General features: G+C 44.4%; 1 protein-coding gene across 3 annotated transcripts in view; it reads left to right on the forward strand.

Moving 5' to 3' along the window:
* The window catches only part of RALGAPA2 (Ral GTPase activating protein catalytic subunit alpha 2), a 282,721-nt gene that overhangs the window by 192,478 nt on the left and 66,481 nt on the right, over positions 1 to 23,762 (forward strand). For all 3 annotated transcript variants that reach the window (XM_079945309.1, XM_079945307.1, XM_079945308.1), the window contains one exon: positions 14,120 to 14,247. In XM_079945309.1, the coding sequence (XP_079801435.1) occupies positions 14,120 to 14,247 (128 nt within the window). The remainder of the gene's footprint in view (positions 1 to 14,119; positions 14,248 to 23,762) is intronic.

A 23,762-nucleotide genomic window follows, 5' to 3' on the forward strand; every position in this document is an offset into this window, starting at 1 on the left:
TGGAAACAGTACGGGTACTCAGCACATTGGCTTGTATGAATTCGTGAAGGTACGTTTTAGCATTTTTGTCATGTTTCTCTCCAGGCACATGAGTGACTGGCTGGTGACTATCTGACCAAAGGGTAGATGAGCGGAAGAAGCCTTGACCAGGAGCAGTTAAGACAAGAGGAAGCTGTGGGAAAGCGTCCTCTTTGTCACCCCAACCAGTGTCCATTTTGTAAATGAAAAACATGTTAACATCCTCTAGACTCTCTTTACTTGGCCATGGTAGTTATGGGCCTGGGAGGAAAACAGGTGATGACTCAGTCCTTTCTAAGAAGCACAGGCAGGAGAGAGTAATAGGATAGGAGCTGGGGACCGCAAAGTTCCAGTTCCTGTGCTGCCACAGTGGGGGGTATCTTGGGCAAGTCTCTTAATGTCTTTGGACCTTAACTTCCTCAGGTGTAACATTCAGGTTGGGGACCAGGGTGTCTACAGTCCTTCCGGGGATTCTAAGCACACTTTAAAGAGGATGGGCCCTCCTTGGGTCCTCGTGTTCCTAGATGCCCATCCTTTCCCTAAGTTGCCCTGAAGCTGCCGTTGAGGTAGTTTCTGGCTCCCTTGCAGGCTCAGCAGCTGTTGTGTGTGTGTGTGTGTGTGTGTGTGTGTGTGTGTGTGTGTGTGTGTGTGTCTGTCTCCAGAATGACACCTAGCCCAGGACCTTTCCCTGGAGTAAGTGCTCAAAATGCTAGTTAGGGCTGATGCACCAGAAGCCACAAGAGCACCTGCACATGTGAGACCAAGAGGAGCCAGTGTTGGCACCTGTGTTTGGAAGGAAATCTTTTCCTAGCGTGGCTTTATTATAAAGGGAATGTGTTTGACTGCAACATGGTTATGTAAATTTCCTCTTATTTCAAATGTTCAATTTTCTTATTTATCTCAACCCCAACCAAATAACTTTTTTGAGATTAAGTCATACATTTTAAAATACTTTGGGACATTCTCAGGGAAAGTAAGTTGTTAGTTTTTGAATATGTAAAGAATCATTTATTTTGAAAAGATAACTGAGAATACTGAATAACCAGAATTCACTAAATATGTTATTAAGTGGATTACTGCAATATGTTCTGTTTTGGTAATTTATTATTATCGTTATTGGGAGTTTTTAAAGTAGAGGAATGACACTGGGAACTTTGTGAAAAGGCAGCTGTCATTTGCAGATGTTATATCAAAATCAAATTTCTTCTCTAATTCATGGCCACTCCTAATCTGAGGCATTCCCTGGATACAAGAGATCTATATTATTCCTTTTGTCCAGTTTTGAAAGACTATCTGAGTCACCCACAAACAGTTGCCAAAGAATAATAAGGAACATTTATTTATAAGATAAGCCTCAGTACAGATGGAAAAGAATCTGTAGCCTATTATTAACTCATAGCTCCTGTTTTATCTTTCACAACAATTTGGCTATTAAGAATTCCTTCTCAATTGATTTTCCTCAAAAGTTGCCATTGTTTTCCCTTTTTTTCAGTTGGTCTTTGATAATACATCTTCCTGCTTTTGCCTTATCCTCCTCCTTTGGCCAGACCCAGCCTGTGTAAATGTATCCTGAGTGACCATTGGAAGAGCCCGCTTTGTGTCAGAAAGTAGGACAGTTCTCATCCTCTGCCCCAAGTGACCTCAGCGGGAAAGGCCTTCGGGCCCACGATGCCCACTCTCTGACCCCTCGGCAGACACGCATGTGCCTTTCAAATCTCCTGCACGCGGCTGCACACACCCTCGGCCAAAGCTGGGCAAAGCAGGCTGGGGTGTCAGGAGTGTAGAGAACTCCTCCATAAGCAGGACACTGGCCCAGCGCCCCCAGAACAAGAGGCGTACTTTCTGTGCTGTACTTGAAGTTCATTAGTTTGTTGTATTGGGTTTTTTGTTGTCTAGTTTTCTTCATGAATTCTTTTATCACAGCTCCATCTCACTGATTACGGGACTGCTTTTTAGGGTTAGGATGAGGGTTAGGGACCTCATGACAGGTCCGTGGAGCACTTCTCCCCCACACCTCACCATGGCATCAGCCAGACTTTTGTATAGTAATAGGAAACAACCAAAAGAGCTGCACATCTGAGACCTTATCCATGAAGTCTCTAGAGGAACCCAGACACAACAGGGGAGTCAGAAACGGAGGCATCCAAGGAAGCTTTAGCCTCTGACACCTTCATCTACAACTTCAGCAAACCATAAACACAGCCTGACTCCTAGCCAGACAAACATAAAGCCTTACACTAAAGGCCTATTTACTTCAGTTCCTTTTACCTGGTATATCATGTCCAGCTTTCAACAAAAAAATTACAAGGCATACTAAAAGGCAAAACAACCCCCACAGTTTGAAGAGACAGAGCAAGCATCAAAATCAGACTCAGATATGGCAAAGATTTTGAAATGATCAAATCACGAATTTAAAAGAACTATGATTAATATGCTAAAGGCTCTAATAGAAAAAATGGACAACATGCAAGAAGAGATGAGTAATGGAAGCAGAGAGATGCAAACTCCAAGAAAGAATTAAAAGGAAATGCTAGAAATCAAAAACACTGTAGCAGAAATGAAGAACGCCTTTGATGGGTTCACCAATAAACTGGACGGGTGAGGAAAGGAACTATGAGCTTGAAGACATGTCAATAGAAATATCAAAACTGAAATGCAAAGGGAAAAAATGATCAGAAAACTGAACAGAGCGTTCAAAACCTGTGGGATAATTATAAAGTGTTATATACCCCTAATGGGAATACTAGAAGGAAAAGAAAGAGAAAGAAACAGAAGAAATATTTGAAATTATAACTTAAAGATATTTTTATATAACGTATTTTAATACAATTATAATATGTGAAAAATTTCCAAGTTGATGACAGATACCAAACCACAGATCCAGGAAGTGTAGACAACACCCAGGAGGATAATACCAAAGTATCTACACCTAGACATATCACATTCAAACTGCACGTTGCAGACTGAATGTTTGTGTCCCCCCCCCCACCCCCCAGAATTCATATTTTGAAATCTAACCATCACTGTGATGGTATTTAGGGGTAGGGGTAGAAAGATGATTAGGTCATAAGGGTGGGGCCCTCAGGAGTAGGATTGGTGACCTTATAAAAGAGGCCCCAGAGAGCTCCCTTACCCCTTACTGCGTGTGAGAACACAGAGAGAAGACAGCCGTCCATGTACCAGCCATCTTCTGACGTCTTGTTCTGGGACTTTCCAGCCTCCAGAACTGTGAGAAATAAATTTCTGTTGTTTATAAGCCAGCCAGTCTATAGTACTCTGTTAAAGCAGCCCAAACAGACACTACCAAAAATCAAAAACAATGGGAAAATCTTAAAAGAAGCCAGAGGAAAAAAAATAACAACTGTAGAGGTTCAAGGATAGGTATTACATTGGACTTCTAGCCAGAAATCATTCAAGTTAGAAGCAAATGAAGTAAAATATTTCAAGTGTTGAAAGATAAAAACGACCAGCATGGAATTCTGTATTCTTCAAAAGTGAAAGAAGAAATGAAGACTTTCTCAAACAAAAATTAGGAAATTTGTAGCCAGGAGACCTGCCTTGCAAGAAATATTACAATAAGTTCATAAAAAAGAGAGAAAATATTACAGAACAGAAACACAGATCTACTTTAAAAAGGAAGAGCTTTAGAGAAGGAATAAATGAAGGTAAAATGAAATGTTTTATCTTCTTATTCTTAATTGATCTAACAAATAACATTTTGTTCCAAACAATAATAGCAACAATGTATTCAGTGATTATAACTTATGGATAAGTAATGAATGACAGCAGTGTTATAAGGATGGGAGGGAAGAATTAGAAATATTCTGTTATATGGTACTTGCACTACCTGTGAAGCAGTAAGTGTTATTTGAAAGAGGACTTGGATTAGTTATAAATGTATATGTCAAACTCAAGGGCAAACACTAAAAGAAGTAAAGTGTATATAAAATATACACACACACACATGTATATGCATGTCTGGAGGACAGGGCCATGCCTCCCCCTCCACATCCCACCCTGGACCATGGAGCACATGAGAAGTGCTTGGAATTTAACACATTTTAACTTTTTATAAAGTTTTCAGTCCATGGACTTCTCAGTCTTTCTGACAAATAACGTAACTGATATTTCTTTTTTCCAACGGAAAAGTTGTTATACTTAAATGCAATTTTTTAAGCGATGTATCTGTCACCCACTTTGGCATCTCAGGCACAAATGCAGGGCCAGAACACACCCTCTCAGTTCAGAAGTTCATATCGTGGGATCGTGAGCTTCCCAGAGGGGGAAACTGGCAGGTCCTGGAATCCTAGACACGGGGGGTAGAAGCGCCCTGAGAAACCACCGGTTCTGACCTCACTCACGCACGGATGACCCTGTGAGGGTCAGCCTGTCTGTGCAGCCAGCATCCCTGGTGCCTACAGCCCTGTGAATAACCACACCCAGAAATCACTCCTTTCCCTTCGGCCTCTCATTTTGGCCCTTCGTTATTTCCAGTCTGGCACTTGATTCTCTCATTGTTCATTATAACTTTTTGGTTGTTTTAGGTTGACTTTGGCGATCTGGTCAGAAACGTGAGAAACTGTGTTGTTTGCAATTTTCATGAAACGCCTCCAAATAGGTTCTCTTCTCCTCGGTTCATAGGCAGGATTTGGGGCAAGGCACGTGGTGTCCCCGGTGGTGGGGCTGCTCCGCCCTGGTGCCTTGGTTGGTAGATGTGAAGGCCTGCCCCTCAATGTGAGCCTTGTAGGACCACATCTCCAGGGATGGCCCCCGTCCCCATGGGTGATGAGGTGGTTCTGGCTTCGGTGTAGGTAACCAGACGGCTTCTCTGGGGGGATGGGCGTCTCCCCGCATGCCTAGTCGCCCGTGTGTAGGAGCTCTTTTCTTCCGTGTCTTTCCTTCCTGACCCCTTATTCTAACATTATTTTCCAGCTCACAAAGTTCTGTTCATAGAGATTGTGGTCATTATTGCCATTACTCTTCACTTCACAGGCCCTTGCTTTACTCCCATCTTTTTGTAATGTGGCTTTTCCCTCCAAGTATAAAAACATGCATTCTTCCCTGCCTGACTTCTGCGTTTGGTTCCTGACCACTTAGTTTGCAAAGACCATCTCCAGGTTAGCTCTGTGGCCTCTGCCAGGTTGTATCTCCTAGCGACACGCACAGACTTGAAGAGCACGCTTTCATCGTGGCCTTTTCATCTCATGAATAAATGTAGAAAATTTACCTGGGGCTCTGTGTTGCCTGCATTTGGTTTCCCAGGACATTAGGTGGGTGGAGAGGCTGCAGGTGGGCAAATATAGCAGCAACGAGTTGTGAAAACGAGCTGGTTATTTCTGCTGGGCGTTCACGGAGTCTGCTGTCAGCTGGGTCCCCCGACTGTTCTTCAGTATTTTCCTGAATCTCTCAGTGATTCTGATGCGCCATGCATTTCCCAAGGTACCAATTCCAGAGCTTTTCAGTCTTCTCAAGTCCACAGTCTAGGCTTCCCTCCTGCCTTACCTCCTTTAGTGCCCAACCTCTGACTTACCCAGGAAGCCCCTCGGAAGCAGCGTGCGGGCTGTTGCCCGGTTCTGTCGACACCCTTGCTCTTTATTTATCTGTAACCTTTTAGTCACGTCTGTTCACACAACACCAACTAATGCTCAACTGGATTAACACCTCCTGATGTACGCGGTGGGGAAGCTGCCTTAGCAAAAGAGCCAGTGCCCCCTCACCCTTTCCTTCCCGTCCTACACTGCCTGGGGTGTACCTCCCCTCCCACCACCAGTCTCTGCTGACACCCACGGTCATGACCGCCTCCTACAGGAAGGTTTCCAAGGCTTCTCTCAGCTAGAAGACTCTCTCTGGCTACAGAACGTTATGTCTGTACTCACCCTAAAGCTCTGTTTTTCTCTTCATCTTTTTGCCTTCTTGAATACGTATTTTTATCTTCCGTGCAAACTGCCTGTGGGCAAGAGCCGTGACTTATTTTTCTGTATTCCTCCATAGCCCTCAAAGCAGGCAAATACGTAACTATGAAACAGATGAAATCTGATCTCCCTGCCCCTTTCAGCCTAGAAAGATTCTGTGTACTCTTCAGAAGTTTCAGGCAAAATTTGAGAGTCCTCTGATTATCCACTTTTTCCAAAAATTACCTTCTGATATTTAGAGAACATATTTATACATATACAGAGATTAAAATATTTGGAAATAAACATTCTCCTTCTCAGAAACATACCTTATATTTCTTTTAAAGTTTTCACCCTTATCTCAAAAGTATATGATTCTTCTACATTCCCTCTCATTAGGACAGTACTGTTTGCACCGCACTTATTAATATAGCATTTGAACCTTTCAGCCAGTCTGTGAGGGCAGTAGGGCAGACCACACTGCCCCTGGGCTCCAAATACGTCCACAGTTGGTGCAAGTGTAGCAAACTTGGTTTCCGGGTAGCCAAAGCAAGTCCAGAATTTGAATCCCAGTAGCACTGATCTCTTTCTGAGTAGAAGAGTGTTAGTTTTCACACCTGTGGGCAGCGGCTTATTAATGAAGGACTGTACACTTTACAGGCATATGTGCGGAATCCTAGACCTTTGATTAAGTCACCCACCTCTTACATGAGAAAAGCAGTGTCAAAGAGCTGGGCACAAAAATCATGGCCATATCTTTGTTATGAACAGATGCCTTTAGTTTTAAAGGGAGGCATAACTGACCAAACTGGGTAAGTCACACCACCCAGACTCTGCATTTACAGCTTCCAGCACAGCCCGGGGTTCAGCAGGCCTGGATCTCGAGGCAGTGTTCCAGTTCTGGAAGCTAGAGGTCATCCATGAGGAACTGGAACAGACCTCAGTTGTTGATTATCCAAAATGTCTCGACTGAGTCCTTGAAAGATTAATTCCCACAAATCAAATGGAGATTTCCAATCACTTTGTGTGTCCCAAGGATTCTCCCTTGTCCTTGCTCCAGCAACTGGGTGCACCCCTGTGCTGTTAGGCTGCACAGGTTTGCAGCAGGAACTTCTCTGCAGATGCGAGTCTTCTCTGCTTTCACGGGATCTGGCCAAGAGAACCTGGCTGTGAAAGTGCCTTGGACTAGACCCGGGCCTGATGAGGAGAAAATCATTGGGTCTGTACTTTCCAGCTTTGTGCTTCCTCTCACAGCTGTTCTTCCTTTCAATGCGGAGCACGTGAGAGGGGCTCCACATGCATCTCCTAATTTGCAGCTAGAAAGGAAATCTAGTTTGTCAGCAGTCTTGGAAAATCTTATTAATCTCCAGGATTTGGTCATCATGCAGAAGCTTTAGTTGGTTGTGAATATACATGCTCAACAGGGACGAAGTGATGAATTGAGGTTGTGATTAGGCCTAATACTTGATGTAGTCTTCCAATAAATTTCCCGTTGGGCGTGGGAGCAGGACGGGGTGCGCAGGAGATTCCCTTTTCCCCGTCCCCGTTGTATAGCAGAGCCACTCACCCAGGCCACCCCAGAACTCCCTGTACTACCTTGCTGTCCAGTGATCTGGGGAGCCTGATAACCAGGGGCAGTTTCCCCTTCCAACTGAGGGGAACCACAGTGCCTTCTTCTGGTAGGGTTGCTGCTCCCTTCCATACTAAAAACTAACAGCAGAGACCAGCATTGTAGGAGCAAAAGAAAAAACTTACATGTGGGTCAGGAGGAGTAAAGGGAGCAGCACTGTCCTTCCCCCGCTATACCTAGATGTGAGTATTCTGATTATGGAAGAAAGGCCACCATGTATTGGTTCCTGGTTCCAAGGACATACCATATCTTATAAGTCAGTATCCCACCCTCACATGGCAGTATGTCCCAGTGAGCATGGGAAATGAGTTTTCAACAATCTTCTTGCATGTAGGCCCCTCCACTCAGCTCCACTGGGTCCAGTGGACCTCTGTCACACTGTCTTGCTTCCTAAACCTTGTGGTGTAACTTGCTATAAAATGAGGCCAGCCCCTACCCTGTTCTCCCTCAAGAATGTCTTAGCTTTTCCTGGCCTCTCTGATTCCCATATACATTTTAGAATCAGCTCATCAGATACGGTGTGTTGAATCCACAGATCAGTCTGGGATGGGAAGTAACAAATGCTGAGTCTTCTAGTCCATGGACAGATACATCCTTCCATTTATTATATTTAGACTACTGGAACGTCTCTCAGTGAAGTTTTACAGATTTCTGTATACTCTCCTTGTTAGATCTATTCCTGTGGACTTCATATTTTTATGCAGTTGTAAATAGTATCTCTTCATTTCATCTTCTAATCATTGGTTGCTGGTAGATAGAAATGCAGTAGGATTTTTCTGTTTATGCTGTGTCCATTGACCTTGATAAACCCTCTTATGAATTTGGAGTGTTTTCTGTAGATTCTTTTTTGGAGATTCTGTGAATATAATCGTGTCATCTGAAATAATGACCGTTTTGCCTCTTCATTTCTAATTCATAATCTCCTATTTCTATTTCTTGCATCTATTTCTTGCATCTCCAGCACAGATGTTGATAGATGTGATCAAGGGGACACTCTTCTCTCTTACATACGTAAAGCTTTTAATGTTTTACCCTTAAGTTTAGTGGTTTCTGTAGGGTTTAGTAGATATTCTTTAACAGATTAAGGAAGTTCCCGTCTATTCCAAGATGGCTAAGAATTTTTTTTATCATAAATGAATTTTGAATTTTATGAAACACCGTTTTCAACATCTGTTGAGGTGATCCTCTGACTTCTCTCATTTCTACTACTAATGTCGTTAAGTATATAGATTGATTTTTAATGAAAACCCACACATATTCCTGGGATATACTCAACTTGGTCATGATGTTTTATTATTTTTTGCATGTTATTGAATTGGTTGGCTAGAATTTTGCCGGGATTTTTGCCTGCATGTTCATGAGTGAGATTGGCTCCTGGTTTGTTATTAAGATTACACTAGCCTAATAAAATGAATGGGTTTGGTTTCCCTTTTCCTATACACTGGAATTGTCTCTAAAATAATAATTTGTTCTTTAAAGGTTTTGTAGAATTTGCCAGTAAAGCTATCTGGGATGGCTTTTCCTCTTTAAAATAGTTTTTTTTCACTGTGATTTAATTACTTTAAAGCTTATAGAATTATGGTTTTTATATATCATCTTGTATCTATATTAGCTAAGTTGCATGTTACTGGAAATTTAGCAATTTCGTCTAAATTTCCAAATGAAGAGGCATAAAAAGCTATACACGTTTTCTAAGCATCTGTGGTCGTGTCCCCCTTTTATTTTTAATATTATTTATTTGTACTTTCTTCTTTTCTTGATTCATCTTGCCAAAGACCTATCAATTAATTGTATTAGACTTTTTTCAAAGAACCAACTTTTGATCTTGGTTATTCTCTCTATTGTGTTTCTATTTCATTAATGGCTAGTTTTGCCTTTTTTTTCTTTCCCTTTACTCTTCGAGTTTATTTTATTCTTTTGGCTTTCCAGTATTTCTTGAGATGGATGCCTGTCTCATTCAGTTGCAGCCTTTGTTCTTTCTAATATAAGCATTTAATCCTACACATTTCCTCTGAGTACTGTTTCAACATGTAAGTTGTAATATCCACTATTTTCATTATTATTCAGCTTAACATATTTTAAAATATTCATTTCAGTATTTTTGTTGGCCCCTGAGTTATTTTGAAATATTTCTTCATTTCTAAACATAGAGATTTGTTCTGGTTTTCCTTTTGCTGTGGATTTTTAACTAATAGCTCTTTGGGCACAAAATACGGATCGTTTGAGTTCAACCCCTTGACGTTTTTTGAGACTTGCTCTGTGACCTAGAACAGGGCCCAGCTAACTTTTTCTTTAAAGGACCAGGTAGTAAACATTTTGGGGTTTGTTGCCCATGCAGTGTCTGTCACAACTGCTCGGCTCTGCCGTTGCTGTGTGAAAGCAGACACAGGTCAAGAGGGTGGCCATGTTCCAGTAAGACTGTATTTTGGGCTGATTTTGAGTTTCATATCACAAACTATTTTTTTCCAACCATTTGAAAACGTAAAAACCATTCTTAAGGTTGCAGGCCATTCAAAAAAGGCACCAGGCTGGAATTAGGCCCCACGGGCTATATCCTTGGCCTAGAATATGATCAATTAAAAAAAAAATTCTGTGCATGCTTGAAGAGAATATGTCTTCTGCAGCTGTATTTTGTATGTATCCATTAGGTTGAGTTTGTCAATTGTGTTGTTGGAATCGTCTATATTCTTACTTGTCTTTTAAAAAATATTTTCTTTGAAATGTAACATAAAGAAAAGGGCACACATTGTAAATGCACAGCTTGATGAATGTCTTCAGAGCAGACGATTGATTTATTTATTTGTTTTGGCCACGCCGTGCAGCATGCGGAACTTCCTCAACCAGGGATCGAACCCACGCCCCCTGCATTGGGAGCATGGAGTCTTAACCACTGGACCACCAGGGAAGCCCCTCAAAGTAGACAATTTAATACTACCCAGATGTAAACACAGGATATTACCAACCCCCAGAAATCACCAGTCCTCCCCAAAAGTGGCCACTATTCTGATTTCTGTCAACGTTGATTAGTTCTACCTGTTTTTGGATAGTATTATATAGCATGAACTTCTTTGTGTCTGTTTCTTTCACTCAGCATTATATTGGGGCATTCCCGTGATGTTATAGATTTGTTCCTTTCATTACTGTGGACTATTCTTTTGAGTCAACATGCCACAAATTTTGATTCATGCTCTTGTTGATGAACATTTAGGATATATACACTTTGGTGGAATATGTGTGGCTTGCCTTTTCACTTTCATGATGAGCAGAATTTTTAAAATTTTTATTGTCCAATTAATTTTTTTCTTTCATGATTGGTACTTTTATTTTTTATTTTTATTTTTTTGGGCTGCGCCGGGTCTTAGTTGCAGCATGTGGGATCTTTTAGTTGCAGCCTGCGGACTGCTTAGTTGCAGCATGTGGGATCTAGTTCCCCGACCAGGGATCGAACCTGGGCCCCCTGCATTGGGAGCCTAGAGTGTTACCCACCGGACCACCAGGGAAGTCCCTGGTTGGTACCTTTTGTACCCTAAAAAATCCTTGCCTCACCCAAGGTTGCAAAGATTTTTTCATGTTTCCTTCTAGAAACTTTGTGGTTTTAGCTTTAATATTTCAACCTATAATCCATCTCAGTTTTGTGTGTAGTATGAGGTAGAGGTCAAGGTTCACTTTTTAATATGTCTATGCAGTTGTTTCAGTGTCTTTATTGAAACAAACTTTCCTTCCCCATAAAATTGGTATGTTGCCTTTATTGCAAATCAATTATCATATATGTGTGATTCTATTCTTGGACTCTATATTTTGTTCTGTTGATATATTTGTCTATCCTGGTTCCAATATTATGTTATAGTCATTATTATAGTTTTATAGTATTTCTTGAAATCAGGTAATATGTCTTATTATTATTGTCTTGGCTAATCTATGTATTTTCATTTCCATGTAAATTTAAAATCAGCTTGTCCATATCTATAACAGCAGCTTGTTGGAATTTTTATTTGTTTTGTACTGAATCTATAATTCAGTTTCAGAAGACTTGACATTTTTATAATATGGAAACTTCCAATCGATGAACATTGTACATCTTTCTGTTTGTTTTGGTTGCCTTTAATTTATCTCGGCAATGTTTGGTAGTTTTAAGTACAGTTGTTTTGCATATCTTTTGTCAAGTTTATTTCTAGGTATTTGACGTTTTTGGTGCCATTATGAATAGTATTTTTAAATGTCATTTTCCAATTATTGGTTGCTAACATTCAAAAATACAGTTATTTGGAGGGTATATTGTATACAGTGACCTTTCACAATTCACTTATTAGTTCTAGTTAGAGTCCTTTGGATTTCTCATGGACATAATCATGTTATCTGTGAATAAAAATTACTTTACTCCTTTCTAATCTTTATGCTCCTTTCGTTTTTCTTCCTCTCTTTTATTTTTCTTTGTTGTACTGACTAGGACCTTTAAAAATGTTGACTAAAAGGGGTGAGGGTAGACATCCTTGCCTTTTCAGGTCTTTAGGTAGAAAACATTTATTGTTTTACCATGAATTATGCCATAATTTTTTTTCCCTCGAAGCTTTCATCAAATTGAGGAAGTTCCCTTCTATTCCCAGTTTGCTGGGAATTACTTTTTTTTATCATGAATGAGAGTTGAATTTTATCTATGCTTTTCGTGTTTCTATAAGAAGGTCATATGGTTTTTCTTCTTTATTCTACTAATGTAGTAAATTGCATTGATGGATTTATGGGTATTGAACCAACCTTGGTTTTTTTTTTTTTTATGGAAAGTACCCTTTGGCCAAGATACAGTGTCCTTTTTATATATTGTTGGATTTAATTTGCTAAAAATTTGTAAAGGGTTCTTACATTTTTGTTGAAGGATATTAGTGCATAGTTTTCTTGTGTCAGCTCCTCATGTCAGTTCCTCCGGGCAACGATAGTCTTTCATTCACTGTGTATGCCAAGCCCCTCCCCCAATTCTAACCACAGAAAAGGTGTTCTACAGATAAATAGTCTTTGACATGAGTCAAAAGACCTAGGCTGGAGACCCACATTTATTAGTTTATTTAAATTATTTCAAATATTAATGAATTTTACTCATTTGCATTCCAGCCGTGTACCAGGGTCAGTGCTGCTCACTGGAGGTTTTCCTCCTCCACGTGCAGCCACTCTTCAGCGTTATTCGATAATTCTTCCTCATGTCTCTAACCTCTAAACATTGGAGGGCCACAGGATGTAGTTCTTGAGCCCCTTTTCTTGATCATCTGAATACCCAGCCTGGGCTGTGGCCATACCACCCTGTACGTGCCTATTTTGTCTGAACATCCAGCCTCATGGCTGTGAGCACCAGGTGTCAGTGAATAACTCTTACAAATCTGCAGCCTGAGCCTTCCCCCTGGCTTGCCACTCGATGTGTCCACTGCCGCCCTCGAGCATCACCACTGGGCAGTTAAAAGGCATCTCAAGCTTAGCACGTCTAACACTGAGCTCATGGCCCTCCCCGCCAGTCTTTCAGGACAAGGTGGCTCCAACCTTCCGGTCGTCAGGCCACACACCGTGGCATCATCCATACCTCTTTTTCTCTCCCACTTCATTAGTAATTCTCTGCAAATCCTCTCAGCTCTACCCCCCCACTTCCCCTGCTACCACTGGCATCCAAGGCAGCATCACCCCTCGCCTGGATCACACAGTAGTTCCCTAACTGGTTTCCATAATGCTCACTCTTCGCAGTTTTCCCAACATAGCAACCAGAGCAATACCTTTAAAGTGCAGGTTTGGGACTTCCCTGGTGGTCCAGCGGTTAGGACTCCACGCGTTCACAGCCAAGGGTGTGGGTTCAATCCCTGGTCGGGGAACTAAGATCTTGTAAGCTGTGCAGCGCGACCAAAAAAAAAAAAAAAAGCAGGTTAGATCATATCCCTCACTTCCTAAACCCTCCAGAAGGCATTTGCCTCACTCAGAGCGGAAATCCAGATCTATAAAATTCCCCTCACAGCCCCTCTTATTACCTGTCTGACTTTATCTCCTTCCATGCTTTCTCTCGCTCACTCGACTTCAGCACTGTGGCTTCCTTACTGTTGCTGAAGCATACGGATTCTACTCCCACCCAGGGCATCGTACTTGCTGTTGCCCTGCCTGGGATGCTCTCCCGTCAGCCATCCTCGAAGCTTGAGGTCACCCCTTCCTCTGTCCAGTCCTCTGCTTGCAGCGCCCCCGGCTGTGCGACCTTTAACTGGAGGACCCCCCCTACATCGAGAAAGAGCCCTATTGCTCTTCCCTGCTTTCTTTTTCACCTTAGCACTTTACTACCTGACATATTACATATTATATGTATTTAAACTGTGACAATCTGTCATGAGAAGTTTAGCCAAAGAGTTCGCAATAGAGGAGCGTCGTGGAACAATCCTGCTTGGCTTGATCCGAAAGCCCTGGAACTGGGTCCAGGTCTAGCATCCAGTCTGTGGGTGGCAGCCTGTGCAGTTGTGACAGGTCCGAGACATCAAGCAGCTGTTCTCATGTCTTTGGTTTGACTTTTACTGGTTTTTTTTTTTTTTTAATTAAGTGGTTTTGTTTTGTCTTGAATCAACAGGTTCCGTTTTTTGGGCCCCTGTTTGATGGAGCAATCGTGAGTGGGCAGCTCCTGCCAAGCCTTATCTGTGCCACTTGCATCAACGCCAGCAGGGCCGTGAAGTGCCTCATCCCCCTCTACCAGAGCTTGTATCTTTTTGCGCTAAGTGTGTAATGTATTAACCGTCCCAGCATCCAGCTTCCAGGCACCTTCTCGTGAGAGGTAAGTCTTAACAACTGGGTGGAAGAGGGAAGAGGGAATTTTTTTCAGTCTGGGTTGAAGAAAACTATGATTTTCATACCATTTCTTAGTTTATATTAAATATAATAATTGTGTGCTACATCAAACTTAGAAGAGTTGATTTTCATAATCAAGTCACATATGTTTATGCTAAGAAGTGGTGCCTATGACAAGATGCTCATTCCTCCTGGGGTATTTCTCCCCGAGTTCGGTCTCCTCCTCCCTCCCTGTTTGCTGCAGTCTGTTGTGTGTAAGGTGGGGTGCTGAGAAAATGCAACGGGGTCACTCCACGTGCCTACCAGAAACGACACTAATTAATCAAAGAACGTGGCAGGTGCCACCAGAGAAGCACAAATGCTGTTCCAGGAGGTCGGGGGAGGGGAACATTGCGTCTGCTCGGGAGGACGGAAAGTTGTACTTGAACTCATCAGTAAGAATGGCTGGAATTCCTTTTGTCATTTTCCCAAATCATTAATATCTCCTTCTCGCATTTCTGGTCTTCTCTCTAAAAACAGAAGAAATTTCACTAGCGTAATTGTTTTTTCTCCAACATTAGTTGGCATGCTGTCATCTTTAAATTCAGGCCTGACCCCTGACCATAAGAAAAAGAAATTAAGGCAACTTCATAAAATCACTGCAAAAAAAAAAAAAAAAAAAAAAAATCACTGCGAAAGGCATCTGACCTCCTAATAAAACTCAGGATCTCTGTTTCTAATTAGTATTGGTAATGATGATAAGCGTATTGTGTTTGACCTCTGTCTCTGTACTTCTCGCAACCTTACCATCAGTGACATGTTGCCGGAGAGTGGGGGTGAGGGGTGGGTGAGAAATATAACGTGTGAATAGATACAGTTCATGAAAAATACCTTTCATTAAAATCCTGGTCACTTCATTGACAGATATTCTGTCTTTAGGTAAAAAAAAAAAAATACATATGCCATGTGGCAACTCGGAATTATCATAGAAATTAGTAGTAGAAAAGAGCTATTAGGTCCCATCTGGTCCCTCCCCGGGGGCCTGGGCAGCATTATCCCCTCGGCCTGTTCCCTCCTGCTTTGTCCGGTGGTGGTGGTGTTTGGGAGAAGGCGTTCTGTGCAGTGATCTCCACGGCACTCTGGACTTAATCTTACGGCTGGTGTCGATTCAGCCTTCCGCGTGGCGTTTTTATTTCACAGACTCAGAGAGAGGTTCTTGGCAGAAATGAGAAAGACCTTTTTAGCAATTGGCTTGTCGGTTTGCATGATGAACTGGACACTTATCAGTCAAGGACGTTGGACCAAGGCATGAAAAAGCCATTTGCAAACAGGAAAATTCCGTCTTGTGTAAGTCCATTGTGATTTTTGTCACCCCACCTTCTCCACTTACGGAACTGCTTGTTACAAGAGCCACGCTTTGCTGTGTTGTTGGACGCACTGCTTTCTCAAGTCAGAATTAACGTGGCTTCAGAATAATCAGGTTCAAGGGAAAACGATATTTTTAAAAGTTCAAAGGATAGGATTCAGCATCACTTTAAAAACTCTCCAAGCAACCACACTTGACTAAAGTGGGTGCCGGCTTAGGGCTACTGATGCCAACGTGAGTTAGAAAATGCTGTATTCCAAAGTCACTCATAAACTAGCCAGGTCGACATCTTGGAGGATGACTTAGTACAGAAATTAGGAAAAAGAAAGTAACAAAACTTACTATGTTGATCATTATAAAATGTTAAAACATTTTTCTTTTGCGTTATGCCTTGAGGAGATGTAATTGGTACTAATAAATTATTTGAGACAAGAAATAAAATATTATAAATATTTATAGAGATGTAATTAATGGGGAAAGCTTTGCAATCACTTAACTACTCTATTCTTTAATTTCTGCCTGCAAAAGAGCTAATATTCAGGCTAGAAACCAAAGGTATTAGAGGAAGAAAAGTTAGGAGAAGTGGAAAAAAATAAGAGAAAATGAAGGTGGGGCTGTTTGTATTTTTGTTCTTTAAAAAATTACTAATTTAAAATTTTTTTAATATTTATAGATATCTGCCTAGGCTATTAATAATGAATTGCTTTTTTAACATTTTATTAAAACATCCTGGTCCTCACATGCTTTAGCAAAAGTCTAAGCTTGTTGGTGTCGCAGCTAATGTCTAGAATTCACTGCTTCACTGAGATAAGCCCTAGATTTGAATTTTGAAAAACACTGAATAACCTAACACATCCTAACATGGGTGTCGTCTTGCACTGATTCATTTATCAAACAAATAGTCAGTGTGGACTCAGGATCTGCCCAGCCCAGTGCCGGGCTAGAGATCCACGGGGAGCAGGCAGGCACGGTCCTTGCCCCGCGCTACCCTGAGAAGAGAGGCAGACTAATCAAGTTCCAGGGCAACTGGGGAACGGGGCTGAGATGGCCAGGGAGAGAGCTGGTGGCCGAGCTGGGGGGATGCGAGAGGCTCTGTCCCCCAGGGAGCAGGGGCGGGTCCCAGGCGGAGGGCACAAGAGCAAACACAGGGACTCAGAGTGTTCTCAAGTGGTCAGCCGTAGGAGTGAGCTTCCAGCAGAGATGGTCTTCTGAGCGGGACCAGGGGAGCTGAGGGGACCCTAACTTTCACCTCATGGCCACCTTGAAAGTTCACATCCTAAGACAGCATCACAGCCGCCTGACGCCAGGGGAAGAGGTCAGGAGTGGGTGTAGGGTCCACTACCCCAAGCCCCTGCAAGCCCTCCCAAGGGCTGAGAAGATCAGTGATACCTGGGACACCCCTGAAACCATGGCTGGCTGTATAACCTCTGGGTCCCAGTGCAGAATGAAAATGTGGGGTCCTTTATTCAAAAAGCAGGGAAAGTGCCTTTAAAGATGCTAAAATAGAAAGCTTTTTCCATTCTCTTGCAGTTTTTCTCTGACTTGTCATGGTGTTTTTTAATTTGCTATTTATTATCAGTTTAAGTAAAGAAATACAAAAAATTTAGATTATTAGCATTAATTTTATCATTCTTTATATTGTGCAGTGCCAGTTTAATATGCAAATATAAAAGCATTTAACTCATGTATGAAGTCACCCGTTCGTACTTCATAACTTGTATGTGGATATATTTTGTTTTGACTAGGACGGTGGAAACACGGCACAAAACACGGCAAAAACTGGTTTTATTTCACTCTCCCTATGCTCTAAAACTTACCCTCAGTTTACGGACGAGTCAGGAAGGACTGACCGGAAAGGGAACCACGGTGCCGTTTTCCCCTTTCCTTCTATGTCATCATTCTTAGAGTAAATTGTTGGCTAATACAGGGAAGTAACACAGCTGAGGACACACAGGGTTCCTTGGCTGTTCACGTTTCTTAGGACACCGTAGCCGCCTTTCTGCGTTCACTGCAAGTTCTGGTTCAGATGGGGAGCGTGGCCTCCCCAGGGAGCCAGCCCCCCACCCCAGCTAGCGACTGATACTCAACTGCCTTCGTATACTGTCCACTGAGATTCAGTTCTGTATAATATTTAACTACTTCTATATCAACTTTGTTCTGTAATGTTCAAGAAAATACAATGTTTGTTATTAAGCTGAGGACTGGGGGCGTTGTTGGAACGAATTTGCCTTTTGGAGATCTTTTCTCAAACAGTAACTCCAGCTTAAAGTCAATATCAGAGGAGTTCTCGTTTGGGGTACCCTCGGCTAAGTGATCACACAGTTGCAAGTGTGTGTTAAAAGCTCATAGGAGACTGAAAAATACCATTGTCTCATGTGATCCAAAAAGAAAGTGAAGGCGGTAGGGATGTTTGGAAAGCACCCTCAGTGACGTCTCAGCCGGGCCCCTGTGCCTCCCAGGTCCCTGGTCACCTCCTCCATGGGGGCTTCCTAGTCACCCACTCCGGGGGCCAAGTCCAGTCCATCAAGTGGAGGCTTCATCTTGCAGCCCCCGCCCTCCCGAGCGATGAAGGCCAGCTCACCTGCCATCAGCTTTCCCTGCCCCCTGTGGGCAATCAGAGGGCCCAGGCCTGTGTCTGGAGGGCTTGGATGGGGAACTTGCCACACGTGGTGTGTACAGGTCCCAAGCCAACTCGAGATTCCAAAATCAGACCATGGTCTGCTGAGAGAGGTTTCCAGAACCATCGGGCCAGGGCTCCGTGCTCCTGCTTGGAGAGCTTGTATCACGAGAGGTTGCCATGGCCCGCGGTGTGCCCATTAGGAGGGGTTCTCCCGGAACCACACAGATGGTGGCCTTTGAAAGTGCACGTCCCCTCCGGGGACACAGTGGTCTCAATGACGTCCCCCGCTTCCTCCCTGGAACTGTCTTCATTGATGGGGAGGACCCAGCTGCCTCAAGAAGGTAGTTGGCCTCCACTCTTTCACAGGTGAAAGTTAGTTTCATTTTCAATTAGCAGATAGACTTGATGATTCCAAGGCATCTCTCTTAGACTCATGACTTCTTTGTATCTTTGCTCAGTCGTGTTCTCAATTTACACACTTTCAAAAGTGGTCCCTCTTCCTAAAGCTGTAACCATCCTGTTTCTTCCCTCTCCCCTGGACTTTTGGTTCTTTCTCCTGGGAAGACCTTACGTTCCTCCATGTGTCTTCACACACTTAAGTGTAGGAGAAGGACTCTGACGCGACAGCACAGAGCGAGTTACGCATCTGTCAGCATTTACTGTGCTCTTCCACATGCCGGGCACTGTCCTGGCCACCCAGAATAGGAACATGAGCACGATATTCCAAGTGAGGAGACGGCATTTACTCGGACCAAGCTCTGGGAGAACGCATCATGTTTGAGAACCACGGATGCTTCTGTACGGCAGCGTGTGGGACGGACACGCAGACATGCACACAAACACACACGTGTATATGCATACGCAAGCATACACACAAACACGTGTATGCACATACACACGCACACACATAAACACGTGCATACGCATGCACACGCGCACACGTGTGTGCTCGTACACACAAGCACACACGTGTATACGCATACATGCATACGTGCGCGCACAAGACATGTGCACATATACGGGCATGCGTGCGCGCACGCATACGCACATGCATGCGTGCACACATGTACACATGTATACTCACGCGTGCACATGCACACACACTCCTGGGAAAGATCGAGGTGATGAAGGCATTGCAGGGGCAGCAGAAGGGTCCTGAGGGGAAGTGAGGGCCTGGTCTGTGGCCTCATCGGGGGAGGATGGGCGCCTCCACCAGGCAGGTGGACTGATTGGGGTGGGGTCTGCTAGATGTGCGGGTGTGGGGGACAATGGGAAGAGGATTAAGGCCAGACTCCCTGGAGCATCACCTTTGAAGAGGAGGCTTGGGAGGAGGGGGAGAGAGAGATGTCTGTGGAGGAAAAGGAGAGAACAGTTTCCCAGAAAATCGAGGCATAGGGAAGGGGAGGGCAGTCACCTCGGCAGGGCAGTCAGGCAGGACGCGTGTCCCCGAGGGGCTCAGCCATGGCTGGTACCCGAGTGCCCAGTCTTCACCTGGAGAACTGGGTAAAACAGGACCCAGAGCAGATTCACTTCAGGAAAGAGGCAAAAACATACCAGATAACAGCAGTACCTCCGAGGAAGAAAACGCTCCCGGGTGGGGTCAGAGTGCGGGGGATGGAGAATGCGCCGGGTGGGGAGTTGCAGTCCACGTGGGGCGTGCGCCGAGCCGCCCGAAGGTAAACCAGAGCTGTGATAGGGAGTTCGGCTACTGATACCGGCTCCAAGGTACATCCTAATAAAGGCAGGAAGCGTTTGATAAATTCTTGGCTATCAGACCCTCTCTCAGAAGACAGAGGAAAACTTTCTGTGGGATAGAAAAGGGGGAGGCCCCAGGCGAGCAGCCAGTGGAGCCGCAGGGCGTGCGGTCTGCGGAACATCGGGTTAAGAGGGTCGCTCCGAGCGGTGCTGCCTGAGGCCCTCACCGTGGACCCCATCCCACTTGTCCTCCAGCTTCTTCCTCTGGGAGGTGGCAGAAAAGTGTCACTGTGTATCAGTTAAAACTCAAAGTACTGAGAACACAATAATAATAATAATAATAATAAACCAGATTGGCCCCTGCAAGTAACTATACCCCAGGTTGTAGAACAAATTTACAACAGCGATCTCAGAACCGTAAGAACTGTTTCATCAGAAGTCATGTAAATTAAGGAGGCACCCAGAACTGAAAACAGGAAAAGATTTTCCTTGTTTTCAAATAGAATTAAGGGTGAATTTTGGAATGTTGCCTGGGTCCCTTGTAAAACTGTTAGACTTGATAAATATTAAATAGCTTGTGAGCCTTAAGAAAAGAATGAGTTCACATAGAATAAAGTATCTCAAACACACTCATGGTGTTTGATAAGATCACTATTTTCAGAGATTAGAGAAAGCTTGTAAATATAAATCTTAATTTTGGTAAAACACAAGATAAAGTATCATAATCAGCTGGCAGATGGGAGAGGGTTTGGGCCCCTGGGAGCTGGGTGACTTCACTGCAGCCAAACCTAAATGCATTCATTCACAGACACCGATCAGCTGGGGCCTGTGCCTCTGGTCCCGTGTGGGCCAAGGCTTGGCTCAAACCCTTTTCCATCTAGCAACTTTCACAAAGGTCTAGAGCACCTGTTTATCAAAATAAATACCATTTTTAAGGAGAGCTGAGAGGGCTAACTAACTTGACCCAAGGCAAAATCAGAAATGAGGATTATCTCAACAGACGAGACTCCCAGACCCAAACCAACCAGATGAGACCAAGGCCGTAGCCTGAAAAGCCACACCTTGGGTTTAGCTGGGTCCCTACATGCCGAGGGCGCTCAGCGTGGCAGCAGGCGGTGTCTGCAACAAACACCCGAGGATCGCGGTGGAGCATAGACTGGAGATGAGGGACGCGACCGGGAGGGGCGAAGGCACGGTCCCTGTGCCCCTACAGCCTCGAGTCACGTCTTAAACGGGGTGCCACTCCAGGACCACATCATAAGAGAGCCCCACCCACCTGCAGCAGGTACAGAGGGACCTTACAGCTCAGGGAACCCATAAAACCAGGAAGGAGTGGTCTCAGGAGCTTCGGGGGTTCAAAGAGGAGACAAGACTGCAGAACGGGGAGCAGTGAACAGACACAGCCGGGAATCAGGTTTTAGCTCAATGTCAAAGCAAACATGCAAAACCAGAGCCCACAAACGAGCTGCCTGCAGGCTGAATCCAGCCCCCAGATGGGTTTCCTTTAAGCTGTGCTGGCCTCCAGCATTGCTCATAAAAATTGAGTTTGTCAGCCACGTCGAAATCTAGATTTCTGATATTTCTTGAAGAGTCAGAACCTCTGACCCCACTAGGCCTCCTTTGCTGTTGGCAACAAAGGCAGCAGTCAGCCTCCTGACCCGCTGGCCATGGGCGCCGCCTGTTCACCACAGCCCCCTGGACCACGGCTCCCCGGCGCTGGGGTCCAGAGCCCCAGCTGGTACCCCTCGGAGGGAGAGGAGGTGGTTAGTGGGCCACGCACGGGGAATAGTGCCCAGTCCTGGGTGAGAGCCCAGTAAGTGTCACCGCAATTGTTACTGTCACGCTGCCAGCCTGGCGCCCGTAAATATCAGAGTTTCAGACCTCTGTTGTAAAATGTGGAAGCGCCGTCTGTGGAGTTAGGTCTCGGAAGTACTTTTCAGCATCGCAGGTGCTCAGATGAAGGCTGGAGACCGCTCCGCCCTCCCAAGTGTAGAAGGTGCCCCCTGGGCGGGGGCGGGGGGGGAGGGGGGTGCTGCCTCCACCCTTGGGACCTGGGAACCAGGCCTGTGAGAAGCACGTGTTTGTGCAGGGGAAGCTTCAAGGAGGGAGAGGAAGACACCACTTTGCTTCTCCGTTTTTGCTGCAGATTTGTGACTTATCACTGTTAGACAAAAAGCCATCCCTTCAGGAAAAGTCAGCGTAAATCTAACAATCTGTGCAGAAAGCAGGCTGCCGCTTTGCTTCTCACTCAGATCCGTGGCTAGGCTGCCCCATCTCATCCCATCCTTTGCAGGGGGTGCTCCTCCCTACTGCAGGGCCTTTGGGCATGGGACTGCCCCCCAGCATTCCCCTCCTGGCCACGCTGGTGGCCTCCGCCCCCAGCGGCTGCCCCCGGGTCTCTGCTGTGACCCAGTTGCTTCCCCTCCCGCAGCCGTGCACGCCCTCCACGCGCTCCCTGCCAGACCCGGCCGCCTCCTGCCTCTTCTTTCTCCTGATTGTACCAGAAGCTCCCCATCCTGTAGCTGTCCCTCCCACATATTCCTGCTAGGACATTATGAATATGTATGTGTGTGAAGGGAGAGACAGAGGGAAAGAGACTGATTTGATTTAAAAACAACAACAAGGACTTCCCTAGTGGCGCAGTGGTTAAGAATCCGCCTGCCAATGCAGGGGACACGGGTTCTGTCCCTGGTCTTGGAAGATCCCACATGCCGCGGAGCAGCTAAGCCCGTGTGCCTAGAGCCTACCAGCCACAGCTGCTGAGCCCACATGCCACAACTAATGAGCCCACATGCCACAACTACTGAAGCCCGCTCACCTAGAGCCCGTGCTCCACAACAAGAGAAGCCACCACGATGAGGAGCCTGCACACGGCAGCAAAGAGCAGCCCCCGCTCGCCACAACTAGAGAAAGTCTGTGCACGGCAATGAAGACCCAACGTAGCCAAAAAAAAAAAAATTAATTAATTAAAAAAGCATTTTGGAAAGCAGAAGGCAAAAACAACTCATATTTGGTAAAACTGCATTTTTTTAAAAATTGAAAACCTTTATTATCCAAGAAATATAGCTCTACAAACAGAGTATGTATCTCTTTATGTATAGATAGATACATTTTTAAGTCCTTTTTGCTCATTTTTGAGTGTTTAGTTTACAGCCGGATCCCCAACACTTGGAACAGCGTGCCTGGCACATAGTAGGTGCTCAATGCACAGTTCCTGAGTGAATCTCGTTGGCAAAAACACATAGATGGTAGTAGTCAAGAGAAAAACACGTTAGCATTTTTACTGAAAAATTGGATTTTGTGTGTATTTTTCTTTATGTTGAACGATAGAGTATTTGGGGCATCTTGCTTTTCTTTTGCGTTCTAAATAATAATGCTTCCATCACCACCCCAAAAAGTTATTGAAGGACGTTTAGGTGGAAATCCCGACAATTAGAATGACGACTTCATTCATATTTGATTTTTAAATTAATAGAATTTTATTGAGAGCCATGAAATGTAAGTGATGGCTATTCAGTAATCCCACATTCTTAGAGCTGTAAGTTTAGTTAGTTAGAGGGAGAGATGGATTCAAACAGTGTTAAGGTCAGAGAACGGCAGCTGGGAAGGAAGTAGGAAGGAAAGGAGGAAAGGCACAGTCAGGAAAGCCCAGGTCTGCGGGGAGGGGAGTGGCCCTTCAGTCTGGAGACCTTAAATAACACAGGCCTCAGAGTCTGTTTCTAAATCCTAGCGACAGGGACGTAGTCGTAGGGTTGTTGTGAGCCCTGG

Source organism: Stenella coeruleoalba (assembly GCF_951394435.1).
Source record: "Stenella coeruleoalba genome assembly, chromosome: 15".
Classification (NCBI taxonomy): domain Eukaryota; kingdom Metazoa; phylum Chordata; class Mammalia; order Artiodactyla; family Delphinidae; genus Stenella; species Stenella coeruleoalba.